The sequence below is a fragment of the Pelophylax lessonae genome (genome assembly GCF_965119305.1).
Source record: "Pelophylax lessonae genome assembly, chromosome: 5".
Taxonomy (NCBI): Eukaryota; Metazoa; Chordata; class Amphibia; order Anura; family Ranidae; genus Pelophylax; species Pelophylax lessonae.
In genome coordinates this window covers 35,189,823-35,209,822 of record NC_138772.1, presented here as the reverse complement: position 1 = coordinate 35,209,822, position 20,000 = coordinate 35,189,823, and the positions used below count along the sequence as shown (strand labels likewise).

General features: G+C 45.1%; 1 protein-coding gene across 1 annotated transcript in view; it reads left to right on the top strand.

Moving 5' to 3' along the window:
- TSPAN13 (tetraspanin 13) overlaps positions 1 to 20,000 on the top strand; it is a 111,356-nt gene that overhangs the window by 83,207 nt on the left and 8,149 nt on the right. Inside the window, exon 4 of the mRNA XM_082259078.1 lies at positions 11,923 to 12,036. Coding sequence (XP_082115204.1) covers positions 11,923 to 12,036 — 114 coding nt within the window. The remainder of the gene's footprint in view (positions 1 to 11,922; positions 12,037 to 20,000) is intronic.

Sequence of the window (20,000 nt, the reverse complement as noted above, 5' to 3'; positions counted from 1 at the left end):
AGTTGGTGCCCGCCTGGTTCCGGTATGGTGAGTAGTATGTTCCCCCTTTTCCCCCTGACGGGTCTTGTGGTGAACGCGGGCCCCTCTCTGTATGGTAAGATAGAGTCCCTCTCTATCCTATAACATGGCACAGATCCCCCTACTTTGAGTGTGATTTTATGTGCAAAAAGCCAGGAGGCTTGGTTTGGGAGCTAACAATCTAATTGTATACATGTTAAAAAGATGTAATCTGTGGCATTCTGGGAAATCTTACGGTGTTAAGAATAAGCTACCTACCAGTCAGAAGCCACGGACATGTAGACTGCCTTCCTAATCAGATCTCCAGCTATTAGCAGGCCTCCCGAATGGCCATGCGGTCCGCCAGGGCCGGTACCGCCAACCACGCCGTATCCCCATGCAGAGAGAGTGTTGTGTGCCCTGCAGCACACCGCTATTCAGTACAGGCTGCCGCCATTTTTTTTGCTGGATCGCACGAGCCGCCATTTTGGCGTAGCCTCGTGTCTCCAGCATGGGGGCGGCCATGTTTGAGGTGATCCAAACACCTCGTGGAGCTTGGGGGAGGCGCCGGAAGGCGTGCAGAGGGGCGGAGCCGCCTCCTTTCTTCCTGGGCAGCCAGCCAAAAGACTTCCTGTTTGTCAAGACAGCGCTGTAACCTGTTGCAGTTAAACTCTGAGCATCAAGTGGTGAGCCTGGGGGTCTATCTCTCTCTCTCTCTCTCTCTCGATCGATAGGGATCCCTAGCAGGTAACACTAAGGGGCTTTTGTGGCGCTGGGGGTCTGAAAAAAAAAAAAAAAAAAGTTTTTTATTTTTGAATTATATTATCCAGGAAGTGACTGGAATTATCATGGACCCTGCCACACATATTCCCCCACCGGTTTCCCTCGAGGGGGCCACGGGACCCGCCGGTGCACAGAGTATAGAGTCATTTACAGCAATTTTGGAGTCTATGGTGGCTCGGGTGGAGGCGGCCTGTCAGGGACGGGGGTCAAGGAAGCGACCCCCGCCTACCCCTATACTATCTGACACCTCTGACTCTGATTCAGAGATGGTCACTGCAGTTGCAGGTTCCTCTGCAAGGGCTGTTATCCCAGGTAAAGCCCCCTCAGACAGTGAGGAGGACGCTTCTTCTCCTGCTATAATTCAGGAAGAAGCATTGGTGGACGCACTAGTTGTGGCAGTGCAGGAAACCTTAAAACTTGAGGCTTTACCGGCAGAGGCAACTGAAACAGAGATTCCTTTTGGTACTAATAAGCCCATCAAAACGGTGAAGGTTTTTCCTGTACCCAAATGTTTCGGTAATCAGATTAAAGGAGAATGGGAGCATTCTAAACGTACCTTTACTATTTCCAAGCGTATTGCTAGACGCTATCCGTTTGAGGAATCCATCATTAAGAAATGGACGGTACCACCAGTGGTGGATCCACCTATTTCCAGGCTGAATAAAGCCACGGTTATTCCAGTGGAGGACACTTCGTCCTTTAAGGATCCGGTGGATCGAAAGATGGAAGCAGAGTCCCGCACCATCTTCTCTCTGATAGGGTCAGCATTTAGACCAGTAATTGTTATTGGTCTAGTTTCCCAGACACTTACGGAATGGGCGAAGATGGTACGCCAAGATCTTAGGGGAAAAGATATTCCCCAGGAGACATCTGATTTGATGGAACAGATTATACAAGGGCTACAGTTTATCTGTGACGCAGCCTTGGACACTACTCCCTTATTAGGGCATGCATCTAAGTCAGCGGTGATCCTCAGACGTGTGCTGTGGTTAAAATGCTGGTCAGCTGACCTAGGTTCCAAAAAGACCTTGACTAATCTCCCTTTTCAGGGGAATCGTCTATTTGGAGCCAACCTAGATGAAATCATCAAGGATGCCACTGGGGGCAAGAGCACTTTTTTACCACAGGCTGCTAAAGCTAAGGGACCTCGCAACAAGCGAGGACCTTTCTTTACCGCCCATAAAGGGCGCCCGGCTGGTACTAGCGGGAAAGGCAAGACTCCTCCAGGAGGGTTCAAGAAGGGCTGGTCGGACAAGCAGAGGACCAACCCAGCCAAACCCGAAGCAAAGGAGTACACAGCCTGAAGGTGCGCCCCCACCCGGTTTCAGGGTGGGGGGACGTTTTCACCGGTATTCAGGACATTAGATCGAGCATCAACCACTACTACCGGTGCGATTCTTCCCTTCCAACATTTAAGTACTACAGGAAGCGGTAGTTACCGTTCCCTGAATAGATCTTTTCCTTTACCTTTTCCTAAGATTAGTCCCGATACCTCACAGGAATCGGATCTGGTTGACCAGATAGGCCAAGTAGCCTCTAGTCGGGTGACTTCGGTCCCTGAGGTTCAACCAGAAAAGATCACCCTTCCTGATGGGAATCGGGTATCTGATAAATGTGTGGGAACAGAAAACGACCAGACTTTCTCGGATGGTCGGGGCCAGATACCTCTAGGGACGCCTGGTTCAGATTCTATCAGCGCCAGTGGTCCTAGAAATTCTAGGCTGGCCTCCTCAAGCCGGCCTGGCCGACTTGGACATGTTAGTCGTAGACGTTCCGTGGGAACTTCGTCTCAGGGAGTGTCTGTGGTCTCAAGGACCAATTTACCATCATGCTTTACAGTCGCTGGGTTTAATGGCCTGGCCATTGAGACCCAAGTACTGAAGGACAGAGGTTTATCTACTTCAGTCATTCCTACCCTTATTAAAGCAAGGAAAGCGACTTCCAGCAAAGTCTATTATCACACATGGAAGACTTGTATTGCGTGGTGCGAATCTTTAGGATTTCCTCCACGTACCTATTCGGTGACTCGAATATTGGCCTTTTTGCAACAACGGGTTGAGCAGAAGCTAGCCTTGAGCACCATCAAGGGTCAAGTTTCAGCATTAGCAATCTTCTTTCAGAAGCCTTTAGCTACCAAATCCTTGGTGCGGAATTTCATCCAGGGGGTGCGGCACCTGGCTCCTCCAGTCCGCGCGCCCTTACCGCCCTGGGATCTTAATTTGGTTTTGTCGGTTCTACAGAAACCTCCCTTTGAAAACATCAGGGAGATTCCCTTGCTTACTTTATCCCAGAAGGTGGCCTTCTTGGTGGCTATTACTTCTGCTCGCAGGGTGTCAGAACTGGCTGCATTATCATGCCAGTCCCCATACCTAGTGATTCATAGGGATAAGGTAGTACTTCATCCTAAGCCATCTTTTCTTCCCAAGGTGGTTTCAGATTTTCATCTGAATGAAGATATTGTACTACCTTCCTTGTGTCCTCAGCCCAAGCATCATCGGGAACATGCGTTGCATTCCTTAGATGTGGTTCGGGCAATCAGGGTATACCTGAAAGCTACGGAATCTTTCCGTAAGACGGATTCACTTTTTGTGATCACGGATGGCCCCAGAAAGGGTTTGCCTGCATCTGCCGCGACCATTGCCAAATGGATTAGACAAACGGTGGTACAGGCTTATTCTATGAAGGGTCAGAGTCCTCCGTTCCCTGTTAGGGCGCACTCCACTCGAGCGCTCAGTACTTCCTGGGCCTTTCGCCATCAGGCGTCAGTGGTCCAGGTATGTAAGGCGGCCACCTGGTCGTCGGTACATACCTTTACAAAATTCTATAAGATTGATGTGACGGCATCGGCGGATGCCTCATTTGGCCGCAAGGTTTTGCAGGCCGCAATTTGAGGAGACCGGTGGTCTACCTCGAGGGTTTTTTTCTGTTTGAAAAAAAAAAAAAAAATTTTTTTCTCTTTTTGTTGAGTCTCATCATTAAGGATGAGCATTGTAAACTTCTAGTTGGCACCGGTTGGGCCTTCTAGATTGGGATTTGATTTCATTTTCCCACCCCTCAGTTGTGATACTGCTCTGGGACGTCCCGAAGGTGGTGTATCACCGAGGACTACGTCTGTCAATGAGCGCTAGAGAAAAATGGATTTTTGTAAAATCTTACCGTAAAATCCTTTTCTCTTAGCTCATTGACAGACGTAGTCCCCGCCCCTCTGTTTTTTGAGTTGGGTTAAAATCTCTAAAGACTGCTTTTTCACATAACTGATTTGCTGAGGCAGAGAGAGAGGATATACCCTCTGGGACTGCCCCTAGGGTGTGGCCAGAGCTTTTTAATTTCCTGTCTAGTCCTGCTCCTGTGGAGGCAACATAACCCGAAGGTGGTGTATCACCGAGGACTACGTCTGTCAATGAGCTAAGAGAAAAGGATTTTACGGTAAGATTTTACAAAAATCCATTTTTTTTTATCATTTGATACACCAGAAAATCTATTCTATTATACACCAGCGCATATATAATAAAATATACACTGCCTGGCCAAAAAAAAAAAAAAAAGTCGCCACCTGGAAATAACTAAGCAACTAATTAAACTAAGCATGCAGTAACTCTCCTATAGGATAATTACTGCATGTGTCCAAAGAATGAGGTCATCATAATACCTGAATTTACTGAATGATCAGGTTATTCCATCAATGGATTGTTTCTTCCTTGATGGCACGGGCATATTCAAGATGACAATGCCAGGATTCCTCGGGCTCAGATTGTGAAAGAGTGCTTCAGGGAGGATGAGACATCATTGTCACACATGGATTGGCCACCAGTGGCGGCTGGTGCTCAAAATTTTTGGGGGGGCGCAAAAACAAAAATGTAATAGGTATTGCTTCGCGGCAAAAAACGAGGTAAAAAAATTGCATGACTTTGAGGTCATGGTACAGGCATGGCACATGTGATGGTATAGGCATGGCACAGATGGTACAGGCATGGCACAGGTGATGGAATAGGCATGGCACAGATGGTATAGGCATGGAACAGGTGGTAGAATAGGCATGGCACAGGTGATGGTATAGGCATGGCACAGGTGATGGTATAGGCATGGCGCAGGTGATGGAATAGGCATTGCACAGGTGATGGTACAGGCATGGCACAGGTGATGGAATAGGCATGGCACAGATGGTATAGGCATGGCACAGGTGATGGAATAGGCATGGCACAGATGGTACAGGCATGGCACAGGTGATGGTACAGGCATGGCACAGGTGATGAAATAGGCATTGCACAGGTGATGGTACAGGCATTGCACAGGTGATGGTACAGGCATGGCACAGGTGATGGAATAGGCATGGCACAGATGGTATAGGCATGGCACAGGTGATGGAATAGGCATGGCACAGATGGTACAGGCATGGCACAGGTGATGGTACAGGCATGGCACAGGTGATGGTACAGGCAGGGCACAGATGGTACAGGCATGGCACAGGTGATGGAATAGGCATGGCACAGATGGTATAGGCATGGCACAGGTGATGGAATAGGCATGGCACAGATGGTACAGGCATGGCACATGTGGTGGAATAGGCATGGCACAGATGGTACAGGCATGGCGCAGGTGGTGGAATAGGCATGGCACAGGCATGGCGCAGGTGGTGGAATAGGCATGGCACAGATGGTATAGGCATGGCACAGGTGATGGAATAGGCATGGCACAGATGGTACAGGCATGGCACAGGTGGTGGAATAGGCATGGCACAGATGGTACAGGCATGGCGCAGGTGATGGAATAGGCATGGAACAGATGGTACAGGCATGGCACAGGTGATGGAATAGGCATGGCACAGGTGATGGTAAGGTCATGGCACAGGTGGTGGAATAGGCATGGCACAGATGGTACAGGCATGGCGCAGGTGATGGAATAGGCATGGAACAGATGGTACAGGCATGGCACAGGTGATGGAATAGGCATGGCACAGGTGATGGTAAGGTCATGGCACAGATGGTACAGGCATGGCGCAGGTGATGGAATAGGCATGGCACAGGTGATGGAATAGGCATGGCACAGGTGATGGTAAGGTCATGGCACAGGTGGTGGAATAGGCATGGCACAGGTGATGGAATAGGCATGGCACAGGTGATAAGGTCATGGCACAGGTGGTGGAATAGGCAAGGCACAGATGGTACAGGCATGGCGCAGGTGATGGAATAGGCATGGCACAGGTGATGGTAAGGTCATGGCACAGGTGGTGGAATAGGCATGGCGCAGGTGGTGGAATAGGCATGGCACAGATGGTACAGGTATGGCACAGGTGATGGTAAGGTCATGGCACAGGTGGTGGAATAGGCATGGCACAGATGGTACAGGCATGGGGCAGGTGATGGAATAGGCATGGCACAGGTGATGGTAAGGCCATGGCACAGGTGGTGGAATAGGCATGGCGCAGGTGGTGGAATAGTCATGGCACAGATGGTACAGGCATGGCACAGGTGATGGTAAGGTCATGGCACAGGTGGTGGAATAGGCATGGCACAGATGGTACAGGCATGGCGCAGGTGGTGGAATAGGCATGGCACAGGTGATGGAATAGGCATGGCACAGATGGTACAGGCATGGCGCAGGTGGTGGAATAGGCATGGCACAGGTGATGGAATAGGCATGGCACAGATGGTACAGGCATGGCGCAGGTGGTGGAATAGGCATGGCACAGGCATGGCGCAGGTGGTGGAATAGGCATGGCACAGATGGTACAGGCATGGCACAGGTGGTGGAATAGGCATGCCGCAGATGGTACAGGCATGGCGCAGGTGATGGAATAGGCATGGTACAGATGTTACAGGCATGGCACAGGTGATGGAATAGGCATGGCACAGGTGATGGTAAGGTCATGGCACAGGTGGTGGAATAGGCATGGCACAGATGGTACAGGCATGGCGCAGGTGATTGAATAGGCATGGCACAGGTGATGGAATAGGCATGGCACAGGTGATGGAATAGGCATGCCACAGATGGTACAGGCATGGCGCAGGTGATGGAATAGGCATGGCACAGATGGTACAGGCATGGCACAGGTGATGGTAAGGTCATGGCACAGGTGATGGTAAGGTCATGGCACAGGTGGTGGAATAGGCATGGCACAGATGGTACAGGCATGGCGCAGGTGGTGGAATAGGCATGGCACAGGCATGGCACAGGTGATGTAATAGGCATGGCACAGATGGTACAGGCATGGCGCAGGTGGTGGAATAGGCATGGCACAGGCATGGCGCAGGTGGTGGAATAGGCATGGCACAGATGGTACAGGCATGGCACAGGTGGTGGAATAGGCATGGCACAGGCTTGGCACAGGTGATGGAATAGGCATGGCACAGATGGTACAGGCATGGCGCAGGTGGTGGAATAGGCATGGCACAGGCATGGCGCAGGTGGTGGAATAGGCATGGCACAGATGGTACAGGCATGGCACAGGTGGTGGAATAGGCATGGCGCAGATGGTACAGGCATGGCGCAGGTGATGGAATAGGCATGGCACAGATGGTACAGGCATGGCACAGGTGATGGAATAGGCATGGCACAGGTGATGGTAAGGTCATGGCACAGGTGGTGGAATAGGCATGGCACAGGCATGGCGCAGGTGGTGGAATAGGCATGGCACAGGCATGGCGCTGGTGGTGGAATGGGCATGGCACAGGCATGGCGCAGGTGGTGGAATAGGCATGGCACAGATGGTACAGGCATGGCACAGGTGGTGGAATAGGCATGGCACAGATGGTACAGGCATGGCACAGGTGATGGTAAGGTCATGGCACAGGTGATGGTAAGGTCATGGCACAGGTGGTGGTAAGGTCATGGCACAGGTGGTGGAATAGGCATGGCACAGATGGTACAGGCATGGCGCAGGTGGTGGAATAGACATGGCACAGGCATGGCGCAGGTGGTGGAATAGGCATGGCACAGGCATGGCACAGGTGGTGGAATAGGCATGGCACAGATGGTACAGGCATGGCACAGGTGGTGGAATAGGCATGGCACAGATGGTAAGGTCATGGCACAGGTGATGGTAAGGTCATGGCACAGGTGATGGTAAGGTCATGGCACAGGTGGTGGTAAGGTCATAGCACAGGTGGTGGAATAGGCATGGCACAGATGGTACAGGCATGGCGCAGGTGGTGGAATAGGCATGGCACAGGCATGGCGCAGGTGGTGGAATAGGCATGGCACAGGCATGGCGCAGGTGGTGGAATAGGCATGGCACAGGCATGGCGCAGGTGGTGGAATAGGCATGGCACAGATGGTACAGGCATGGCACAGGTGATGGTAAGGTCATGGCACAGGTGGTGGAATAGGCATGGCACAGATGGTACAGGCATGGCGCAGGTGGTGGAATAGGCATGGCACAGGCATGGCGCAGGTGGTGGAATAGGCATGGCACAGGCATGGCGCTGGTGGTTGAATGGGCATGGCACAGGCATGGCGCAGGTGGTGGAATAGGCATGGCACAGATGGTACAGGCATGGCACAGGTGGTGAAATAGGCATGGCACAGATGGTACAGGCATGGCACAGGTGATGGTAAGGTCATGGCACAGGTGATGGTAAGGTCATGGCACAGGTGGTGGTAAGGTCATGGCACAGGTGGTGGAATAGGCATGGCACAGATGGTACAGGCATGGCGCAGGTGGTGGAATAGGCATGGCACAGGCATGGCGCAGGTGGTGGAATAGGCATGGCACAGGCATGGCGCAGGTGGTGGAATAGGCATGGCACAGATGGTACAGGCATGGCACAGGTGATGGTAAGGTCATGGCACAGATGGTAAGGTCATGGCACAGGTGGTGGAATAGGCATGGCACAGGTGGTGGAATAGGCATGGCACAGATGGTACAGGCATGGCGCAGGTGGTGGAATAGGCATGGCACAGGCATGGCGCAGGTGGTGGAATAGGCATGGCCCAGGCATGGCGCTGGTGGTGGAATGGGCATGGCACAGATGGTACAGGCATGGCACAGGTGGTGGAATAGGCATGGCACAGATGGTACAGGCATGGCGCAGGTGGTGGAATAGGCATGGCACAGGCATGGCGCAGGTGGTGGAATAGGCATGGCACAGGCATGGCGCTGGTGGTGGAATGGGCATGGCACAGGCATGGCGCAGGTGGTGGAATAGGCATGGCACAGGCATGGCGCAGGTGGTGGAATAGGCACTTACCTGGCGACGGCTCGGCTCCCGGCGGCGGCTTCTCCCCTCCTCGCGACTCTGATGTCCGTCCTCTTCTGCTCGGCTCCTGGCGGCGGCTTCTCCCCTCCTCGTGACTCCTCTTCTTCGCGGGCTGCGGCGGGAAAGTGACCGGGCGGTGACGGTGAGTGACTGATGCACGCACCGGCACCGCCCCCAACGAGGTCACCATGGATGTCCTGAATCATGATTGGTCCAGGCTGGAGTCTGGACCAATCATGATCCAAGACATCACAAAAGGGGGTGGTGTAGCGCATTTTTCTGCGCTACAGTTACGCCCCAGAAGGCCGCCAATTGGCGCCTCTGCTGGTGGAAAACCCCACCCCCCATCGGCACCAATGCGGCGGACGCCGAAAGAGGGGTGGTGGAGCGCAGAGCTCTGCGCTACAGTTACGCCCCAGAAGGCCGTCTATCGGCGCCTCTGCGGGTGGAAAACCCCACCCCCATAGGCACCAATGAGACGGGCGCCCCTTGTGGGCAAAAGTTTTTTTTTTTTTTTTTTTTTTTTTTTTAAATCTTTTTTTTTTCTTTTTTTTGGGGGGGGGGGGGGCGGCGCCCCTGCGCCCCCTATGGGCCGGCCGCCACTGTTGGCCACCATAGAGTCCAGAACTTAACCCCATTGAGAATCTTTGGGATGTGCTGGAGAAGGCTTTGCGCAATGATCCGACTCTCCCATCATCCATACAAGATCTTGGTGAAAAATGAATGCAACACTGGACGGAAATAAATCTTGTGACAATGCAGAAGTTTATCGAAACAATTCCCCAGCATATGCATGCCATACCCAAAGCTAAAGGTGGTCCAGCGTGTGACCCTTTCTTCTTTCTTTCTTTTTTTCTTTTCTTTCTTTTTTTCTTTTCTTTCTTTTTTTCTTTTCTTTCTTTTCTTTCTTTTCTTTCTTTTCTTTCTTTTCTTTCTTTTTTTCTTTTCTTTCTTTCTTTTCTTTCTTTTTTTCTTTTCTTTCTTTCTTTCTTTCTTTCTTTCTTTCTTTCTTTCTTTCTTTTTTTCTTTTCTTTCTTTCTTTTTCTTTCTCTTTCTTTTTCTTTCTTTTTCTTTCTTTTTTCTTTTTCTTTCTTTTTCTTTTTCTTTCTTTTTTCTTTTTCTTTTTCTTTCTTTTTCTTTTTCTTTCTTTTTTTTATGGCAACTTTTTGGCCAGGCAGTGTATATATGCTCTGGTACAAAACAAATATGCCCTGGTGTATAATATGTACAGTACAGACATAGAATATCCTAGAATATATGCTATGGTGTATATTTTGATATACAACACAGCATATTATATAATTAATTATATTCTACAGCAGTATGTATTTATTATATACTATTATATTTGACACCACAGCATATTTATTATGTTATGATATAACATAAAATGCTCTGGTGTATAATATTATACATTTAATATGTTGTGGTGTAGAATACTTTATTCCCCTAGAGCATATTTATTATAAATATGCTTTGATGTATTATACAATATGTATATGCTGTGTTGTATTTTATATACACCGGAGCATATTTATTATATAATCTACACTAGTACATTTATATAATGTTATATTAAACCAGGGCATATTTATTTTAATATAATTTTATATTCGAGTATATTCTAATAAAAATGCTCTTGTATATAATCTAATTTATATTATACTATACTCTAGAGCATTTTATTTATATAATATATTCTACACTAGTAAATATTTATCAATCAATATACACCAGAGCATATTTATTTTAATATAAAGTATATACGGTATTATAATAAATATGCTCTGGTTTAACATAATATTTACTTGTGTAGAATATATAATCTACTCCTGGTGTATAATACTATATTATACACTAGAGCATATATATTTATATTTTTTACACCAGAACAAATTATATAATATATTATGCACCAGAGCATATTTATTATATAATAAATAAATATGTTCTGGTGTAAAATAGAAGATATAATAAATATGCTGAGGTGTATAATATATTAACATTTCATGAATATGCTCTGGTGCATAATATAACAAATATGCTCTGGTGCATAATATAATATTCTCTGGTGTTTAAAGCGGAGTTCTGGCCTCGGGGGTGAAATTTAGATAAAAATACCCCCGGGACACTCAGGGCTAGTACATTCCACAATGGATAGCCTCTGTACTGTCCCGGGTCACACTTACCTTTTTAGAAGAAATACTTACCTTGAAAATTTCTTCTCCAGCGCTGCCATCTCGGATGTGGGCAGCTGAAGCCAGCGCGTCCTCTTCTGTGTCCTCTTCCGTGTCCTCTTCTCCCAGAATGCCCTGCACCGGCCCCGCTCGTCACTTCCAGTGCAGAGACGTCATCCCTCCACAGCTTCTGGGCATGCCCAGAAGCTGTTTAGCAGGGAATGAGGCGCCTGCATCGGAAGTGACGAGCGGGGCCGGTGCAGGCGCATTGATTCCTGGGAGAGATGACGTTCAGCTCCCAGGAATCAATGCAAAGAGGAAGTGACGGCGCGGGCCGCGGCCGCAGAGGAAGGAAGTGGAAGAAAGGGGAGTATATTTTCTTCAATAACAAGGTAAGTAAACAAAAAAAAAAAAAAAAAAACCGTAACTATCCATTTGTTTTTCAGGTGACCAAGAGCAAGCGGATGGCCCAAAATCGATTTTGAGGCCGGAACTCCGCTTTAATATAATATTATATATAATAAATATAATAATGAGGTAAAATCTTTCGGGGTGAGACCATTTGTTATAGTGCTGCATGGAGGTAGGGTGAGAGATGCTAAAACAGGATATGAAATTCCATGAGCAACCCATAGGGATGAATGCAACCTGTTTAACACTGGCTAATAAACCTCAAGCAGGACATGGTGGATACTTCCAAAACGTGGACATCAGAGAAAAAACAGAAAATCACTGACTGTAGCAATTGCGGATGTTATTTTATCTTGCAGAATGAGCTCCTGGAGATGGGTTGGAACCACACAGCGAACGCCAGGCCTGACATCGAGAAAAACTTCAACTGCTGCGGATTTCACAGCTTCAATGAAAGTGAATCCTGTGGGGCAGTAAGTTTACCAAAATAGACACCAATACAGATTCCTTAAACCTCTTCTGCTGCTTATCTAGTGATGAGATTGAAATGTCATTAGTCAGATCAAATGTTTTTAAATTCGAAATGCATTGAAGTCAATAGGGGGGGGGGGGGGGCATTATCGATGGCCAACAAGTGTGGAAATTTCTTGAAAAATGCATACTATAGGGTTTTGTCGGGGGGTTACATGGTAAGGTTGAAAAAAGGACATAAGTCCATCTAGTTCAACAACCAATATAAAAATAAATAAATTTAATAAAAAAATAGAAAACCTCCAATATACACAATCCTATACCCAGAGTTGGTCCAGAGAAAGGCAAAAACAAGGTATAAAGCATGGGCCTATTTAATCCAGTGGGGGGGTAAAATAAAATTCCTTCCTTTATCCCCGGATATTCCCTGGTTCAACAATCCCTGGTTTTGTTACCTAAGAGCAACCAGAACTAGTTCAATCTTTTCCTCCAGAAGTGCCCCTTTTGATCTCTGTAATGACCTGAAAATTAATAAGTCTACACCAAGTTCATATATAGATCATATTTCCCCCCCCCCCCCCCTTATGTATTTATCCATGGTGATCATATACCTACCTATGTATTTATACAAGGTGATCATGTACCCCCTTTTGTATTTATACATGGTGATCATATCCCCCCTTATGTATTTAGTGATCGTGTCTCCCCTTATGTATCTATATACAGTGCCTTGCAAAAGTATTCGGCCCCCTTGAACTTTTCGACCTTTTGCCACATTTCAGGCTTCAAACATAAAGATATAAAACTGTAATTTTTTGTGAAGAATCAACAAGTGGGACACAATCATGAATATATTGGATATTTCAAACTTTATTAACAAAAAAACTGAAAAATTGGGCGTGCAAAATTATTCAGCCCCCTTAGGTTAATACTTTGTAGCGCCACCTTTTGCTGCGATTACAGCTGTAAGTCGCTTGGGGTATGTCTCTATCAGTTTTGCACATCAAGAGACTGAAATTTTTGCCCATTCCTCCTCCTTGCAAAACAGCTCAAGCTCAGTGAGGTTGGATGGAGAGTGTTTGTGAACAGCAGTTTTCAGTTCTTTCCACAGATTCTCGATTGGATTCAGGTCTGGACTTTGACTTGGCCATTCTAACACCTGGATATGTTTATTTGTGAACCATTCCATTGTAGATTTTGCTTTGTTTTGGAAGACAAATCTCCGTCCCAGTCTCAGGTCTTTTGCAGACTCCATCAGGTTTTCTTCCAGAAAGGTCTATGGTTTGGCTCCATCCATCTTCCCATCAATTTTAATCCTCTTCCCTGTCCCTGCTGAAGAAAAGCAGGCCCAAACCATGATGCTGCCACCACCATGTTTGACAGTGGGGATGGTGTGTTGAGGGCGATGAGCTGTGTTGCTTTTACACCAAACATAACGTTTTGCATTGTTGCCAAAAAGTTTGATTTTGGTTTCATCTGACCAGAGCACCTTCTTCCACATGTTTGGTGTCTCCCAGGTGGCTTGTGGCAAACTTTAAACGACACTTTTTATGGATATCTTTAAGAAATGGCTTTTTTTTTTTTTCCACTCTTCCATAAAGGCCAGATTTGTGCAGTATACGACTGATTGTTGTCCTATGGACAGAGTCTCCCACCTCAGCTGTAGATCTCTGCAGTTCATCCAGAGTGATCATGGGCCTCTTGGCTGCATCTCTGATCAGTCTTCTCCTTGTATGAGCTGAAAGTTTAGAGGGACGGCCAGTAAGGATGATCGAACTTTTGAAAAGTTTGGTTCGGCCAGAACATCCGAACATCCCGAAAGTTCGGCCCGGATTTCAGAACCCCATTGAAATCAATGGGACCCGAACTTCGGTAATCAAAAAACACAATTTTTAAGCCCTAAAACCCAATAAATGCCCCTAAAAAGTGCCTAGGGTTCTGGGTCATGCCCCATTAACTATTAATCACACAAAAAAAAGTTCTTAAAAATTGTCATTTTTGATAAAAAAGCCAATTATTGAAAAAAAAAAAAAGAGAGATTTTTTGATTTTGACTTTGGATTTAGTATCTGGGGGGTCTGAAAGGTGTGCATGTGAAGTTTCAGCTCTGTAGCATGTCCAGAACCATAAAAAAAAAAAGATTTTTATACTATTAAACGTATTTGTAATACGTTTGTATTAGAAAACTTTCAGATCACCAATATGGCTTCTCGGTTTCCACACCTTGCCGGTTTAATAGAAGGCATTTTTTTGGGTTCTTTGCAGTCAGGAAAAACATCTCAACTTGTGTATAGTGGTACTGTGCACAAGTTCTGATGTTTTGCCTGCCTCCAAAAACCCCCAAAAAATGCCAGCAAAAACACACCTGGGCATTTTTTTTTTTTTTTTGACGCTAGCGTTTTTTTTGGCAATTTTTGGGGTTCTTTTGAGGCAGGCAAAACATCAGAACTTGTGTATAGTGGTATATATACACACACCTAGACATATATAGGTGTGATAGTAGCAGAAATATATGCTTGCGCTAATGAAATCATTTACAGTAATATAATTCTGCTACTATCACACCGATATATGGCTAGGTGTCTATATACATATAATTATGTGTGTGTATATATACCACTATACACAAGTTCAGATGTTTTGCCTGCCTCAAAAAAAACCCAAAAAATGCCAAAAAAAAACGCTAGCGTCAAAAAAAAAAATGCCCAGGTGTGTTTTTGCTGGCATTTTTTGGGAGTTTTTGGAGGCAGGAAAAACATCAGAACTTGTGCACAGTACCACTATACACAAGTTCAGATGTTTTTCCTGACTGCAAAGAACCCAAAAAAATGCCTGCTTTGAAACCGGCAAGGTGTGAAAACCGAGGAGAGAAGCTAACCCCCTGAGCTGAAAGTTTTCTAATACATACAATCCTTTTTTTTTTTTTCTGGTTCTGGACATGCTACAGAGCTGAAACTTCACAGGTACACCTTTTTAGACCCCCCAGACACAAAATCACACAAAAAAAGTTCTTAAAAATTGTCATTTTTGATAAAAAAGCCAATTATTGAAAAAAAAAGAGAGATTTTTTGATTTTTACTTTGGATTTCAGATCTGGGGGGTCTAAAATGTGTGCATGTGAAGTTTCAGCTCTGTAGCATGTCCAGAACCATGAAAAAAAAAGATTGTTTGTATTAGAAAACTTTCAGATCACCAATATGGCTTCTCGGTTTCCACACCTTGCCGGTTTAATAGAAGGCATTTTTTTGGGTTCTTTGCAGTCAGGAAAAACATCTGAACTTGTGTATAATGGTACTGTGCACAAGTTCTGATGTTTTGCCTGCCTCCAAAAACCCCCAAAAAATGCCAGCAAAAACACACCTGGGCATTTTTTTTTTTTTTTTTTGACGCTAACGTTTTTTTGGCATTTTTTTTGGGTTCTTTTGAGGCAGGCAAAACATCTGAACTTGTGTATAGTGGTATATATACACACATAATTATATATATATATATATATATATATATATATATATATATATATATATATATAGACACCTAGCCATATATAGGTGTGATAGTAGCAGAAATATATTACTGTAAATGATTTCATTAGCGCAAGCATATATTTCTGCTACTATCACACCTATATATGTCTAGGTGTGTATATAAATATATGGATGTGTGTATATACACCACTATACACAAGTTCAGATGTTTTGCCTGCCTCCAAAACCCCCCAAAAAATGCCAGCAAAAACACACCTGGGCATTTTTTTTTGACGCTAGCGTTTTTTTGGCATTTTTTTTGGGTTCTTTTGAGGCAGGCAAAACATCTGAACATGTGTATAGGGGGTATATATACACATATATGTCTGATTTAGACCCCTAGACATATATAGGTGTGATAGTAGCAGAAATATATTACTGTAAATGATTTCATTAGCGCAAGCATTTATTTCTGCTACTATCACACCTATATATGTCTTGGGGTATATATACACATATATGTGTATATATACCCCCTATACACATGTTCAGATGTCATGTCTGACATCAAACATGTCCTCAAAAAAGCACTGGCAGTGGCAGCCCCTGCAGCATAAAAAATGCTTGGCTGGTGAGAAGCCATATGGGTGTGCCGAAGCAATTCAGAGAAATTATCATTTCTCTATAGCGGTCACCCTGCTATGGAAGGGTTTTGTCACCCTGCCATAGCAGTCACTGCCAGTTAACCCTACACTACACTACGGTCCTCTAACACTTAACACTTTCCCTACAGAAACTAAATTTTTGAAGCTAACTTAAGTGTAAAGGAGCACTCTTAACTACACTAGATATCCCTTTCCTCACACTAAAAATAGCTAAATGACACTTTTAAAGTAAAATTAACAGAACTGCTTCCACTCTCTTCCATGTCCAGTATAACAATGCTAGGAATATGGCGGGGGCGATCTTATATACTGGGGGGCGTATTCACTAATGATTGGTCTAGGGACCCCCTAGTCACTCCAATCACATTCCTAGCATTTTCCTGCCCCCTCAATTGGCTTTTGCTAATGGTTCTGGTCCAATCACGGGCTTTTAAAGCCCATTTCCTGAAGCATTGCATTTTGGGCGGTTCTGGTTGCCGAATTCCGAACTTTTTGGGCAAAAAGTTCTAAATTGGGCCGAACCTCGAACACCCAATGTTCGGGCCGAACCGATGGTCGACCCGAACTGTTCGATCATCCCTAACGGCCAGGTCTTCGTAGATTTGCAGTGGTCTGATACTCCCATTTCAATATTATCGCTTGCACAGTGCTCCTTGGGATGTTTAAAGCTTGGGAAATCTTTTTGTATCCAAATCCAGCTTTAAACTTCTCCACAACAGTATCTTGGACCTGCCTGGTGTGTTCCTTGTTCTTCATGATGCTCTCTGCGCTTTAAACGGACCTCTGAGACTATCACAGTGCAGGTGCATTTATACGGAGACTTGATTACACACAGGTGGATTCTATTTATCATCATTAGTCATTTAGGTCAACATTGGATCATTCAGAGATCCTCACTGAACTTCTGGAGAGAGTTTGCTGCACTAAAAGTAAAAGGGCTGAATAATAATTTGTACACCCAATTTTTCAGTTTTTTATTTAACAAAGTTTGAAATATCTAATAAATTTCGTTCCACTTCATGATTGCGTCCCACTTGTTGATTCTTCACAGAAAATTACAGTTTTATATCTTTGTTTGAAGCCTGAAATGTGGCAAAAGGTCGCAAAGTTCAAGGGGGCCGAATACTTTCGCAAGGCACTGTATGGTGATCGTGTGTCTCCCCCATTATGTGTTTTATATATGGTGATCAATACCCCCTCTTATTTATATATGGTGATCAATACCCCCCTTATTTATATATGGTGATCAATACCCCCCCCCCCTTATTTATATATGGTGATAATATATAAATAAGGAGGGATATTGATCACCATATATAAATAAGGAGGAATACTGGTGATCAATATCCCCCTTATTTATATATGGTGATCAATATCCCCCCCCCCTTATTTATATATGGTGATCAATATCCCCCCCCCCCCTTATTTATATATGGCCGTGTTTCTCAACTCCGGTCCCCAGGGCACACTAACAGGCCAGATTTTAAGTATTACCTTAGGGAGATGCAGACTAGAATACTGCAATCACTGAGCAGAAAATGATATCCCCTGTGATGCATTTCAGTTTTATTGCCAAACTTGCCTGTTAGTGTGCCCTGAGGACTGGAGTTGAGAAACACTGGTATATGGTGATCAATATCCCCCCTTATTTATATATGGTGATCAATATCCCCCCTTATTTATATATGGTGATCAATATCCCCCCTTATTTATATATGGTGATCAATATCCCCCCTTATTTATATATGGTGATCAATATCCCCCCTTATTTATATATGGTGATCAATTCCCCCCCCCCCTTATTTATATATGGTGATCAATGTCCCCCCCCCCTTATTTATATATGGTGATCAATGTCCCCCTTTATGTATTTTTTATATATGGTGATCAATGTCCCCCCCTTATTTATATATGGTGATCAATGTCCACCCTCCCCCCCTCTTTTGTATTTTTTAGATGATGATCGTATTCCCCATATGTATTTATTCATAGTGATCATATTCCCCCCTCCCCCCCCCCTTGTATTCATAGTGATCAAATCCCCCCTCCTTGTTTTTACAGTATCTCACAAAAGTGAGTACACCCTTCACATTTTTGTAAATATTTTATTCTTTTCATGTGACAACACTGAAGAAATGACACTTTACTACAATGTAAAGTAGTGAGTGTACAGCTTGTATAACAGTGTAAATTTGCTGTCCCCTCAAAATAACTCAACACACAGCCAATAATGTCTAAACCACTGGCAACAAAAGTGAGTACACCCCTAAGTGAAAATGTCCAAATTGGGCCCAAAGTGTCAATATTTTGTGTGGCCACCATTATTTTCCAGCACTGCCTAAACCCTCTTGGGCATGGAGTTCACCAGAGCTTCACAGGTTGCCACTGGAGTTCTCTTCCACTCCTCCATGACGGCATCACGGAGCTGGTGGATGTCAGAGACCTTGCGCTCCTCCACCTTCCGTTTTGAGGATGCCCCACAGATGCTCAATAGGGTTTAGGTCTGGAGACATGCTTGGCCATTCAATCACCTTTACCCTCAGCTTCTTTAGCAAAGCAGTGGTAGTCTTGGTGTGTTTTGGGGTCGTTATGTTGGAATACTGCCCTGCGGCCCAGTCTCCGAAGGGAGGGGATCATGCTCTGCTTCAGTATGTCACAGTACATGTTGGCATTATGTGGTTCTGTCAAAACTGGTTTTAGATATTATCGCCTTATTCTTTTTATGCCACCTTTATGGCTATCAGCCAACCTAAAAAACATTTTAGAGTAAAAAGGATGACCATAGCGTCCCTAGGCACTTCATGTCCATAATGAATGCACTGAAGGGTGGGTGTTGGAATCTGTCCCTCCTTGTGACTCCTGGGCCAAAAGATTCCAGAGGTTATGCTGTAGGTCAGGGGTCCTCAAACTACGGCCCTCCAGCTGTTGCGGAACTACACATCCCATGAGGCATTGTAAATCTCTGACATTCATAGATATGACTAGGCATAATGGGAATTGTAGTTCAGAAACAACCGGAGGACCATAGTTTGAAGACCCCTGCTGTAGGTAAATCTACTGGAGATTTACCTTGAATTCTGTGGCGCCTGGGGGTTTGAACAAGGAGATGGAAGTCAACACCATTCTATAATATCTAGAATGATCAATCTGCAGCTAACAGTATTTCTCCTCCCCTCCTCCCTCCCTATTTATAATTTTTTCCTCCGCCCCTCCACTTCTACCCTTTTTTTACCGCCCCTCTCCTATCCTTCACTGCCCTCCCTCCCCTTACCCTCAACGTTACACACCCTTTTTTTTTTTTATTGCCCCTCCCCCTCCTATCCTTTACTGCCTCCGCCTTTTTTTTTTTCCCTTCCCCCCTCCCCCCGTCCTTTGTGTTTTTATAAATGTAGTCTGTGTATATATCCATCACCCTTTAGATACGCTGATAGGAATTATTGCCTGGTGTGTATCTTGATGAATTTATAATTTGTATTTTGTAGTGTATTATTCATGTAGTGGTCATAGGTTATTCTATTTGATGTCACATTTTATATAGTTAATAATTGATGTTTTACTATTTATTTTAAAATACTATCATAGATGTGTTACTCTGCAGCTGTTCACTCGGATCAGATGATTTTTTTTTTTTTTTTTATCATTTTTAAGGATTTTCTGTAATAATGCCCATTTTCCTTCTATTTTATATCATTTTTAGCTTGTTGCACTATAGGTACACTTGTCCCGTGCTATGACAATGTTTTATATACATTGGATCGCAGCTATAAAAGCCAGACAGTTTTTACCCTGTTGACGGGGCTACTAGCCACATCCAGTCTTCTTGCTGATTGGCTATTTT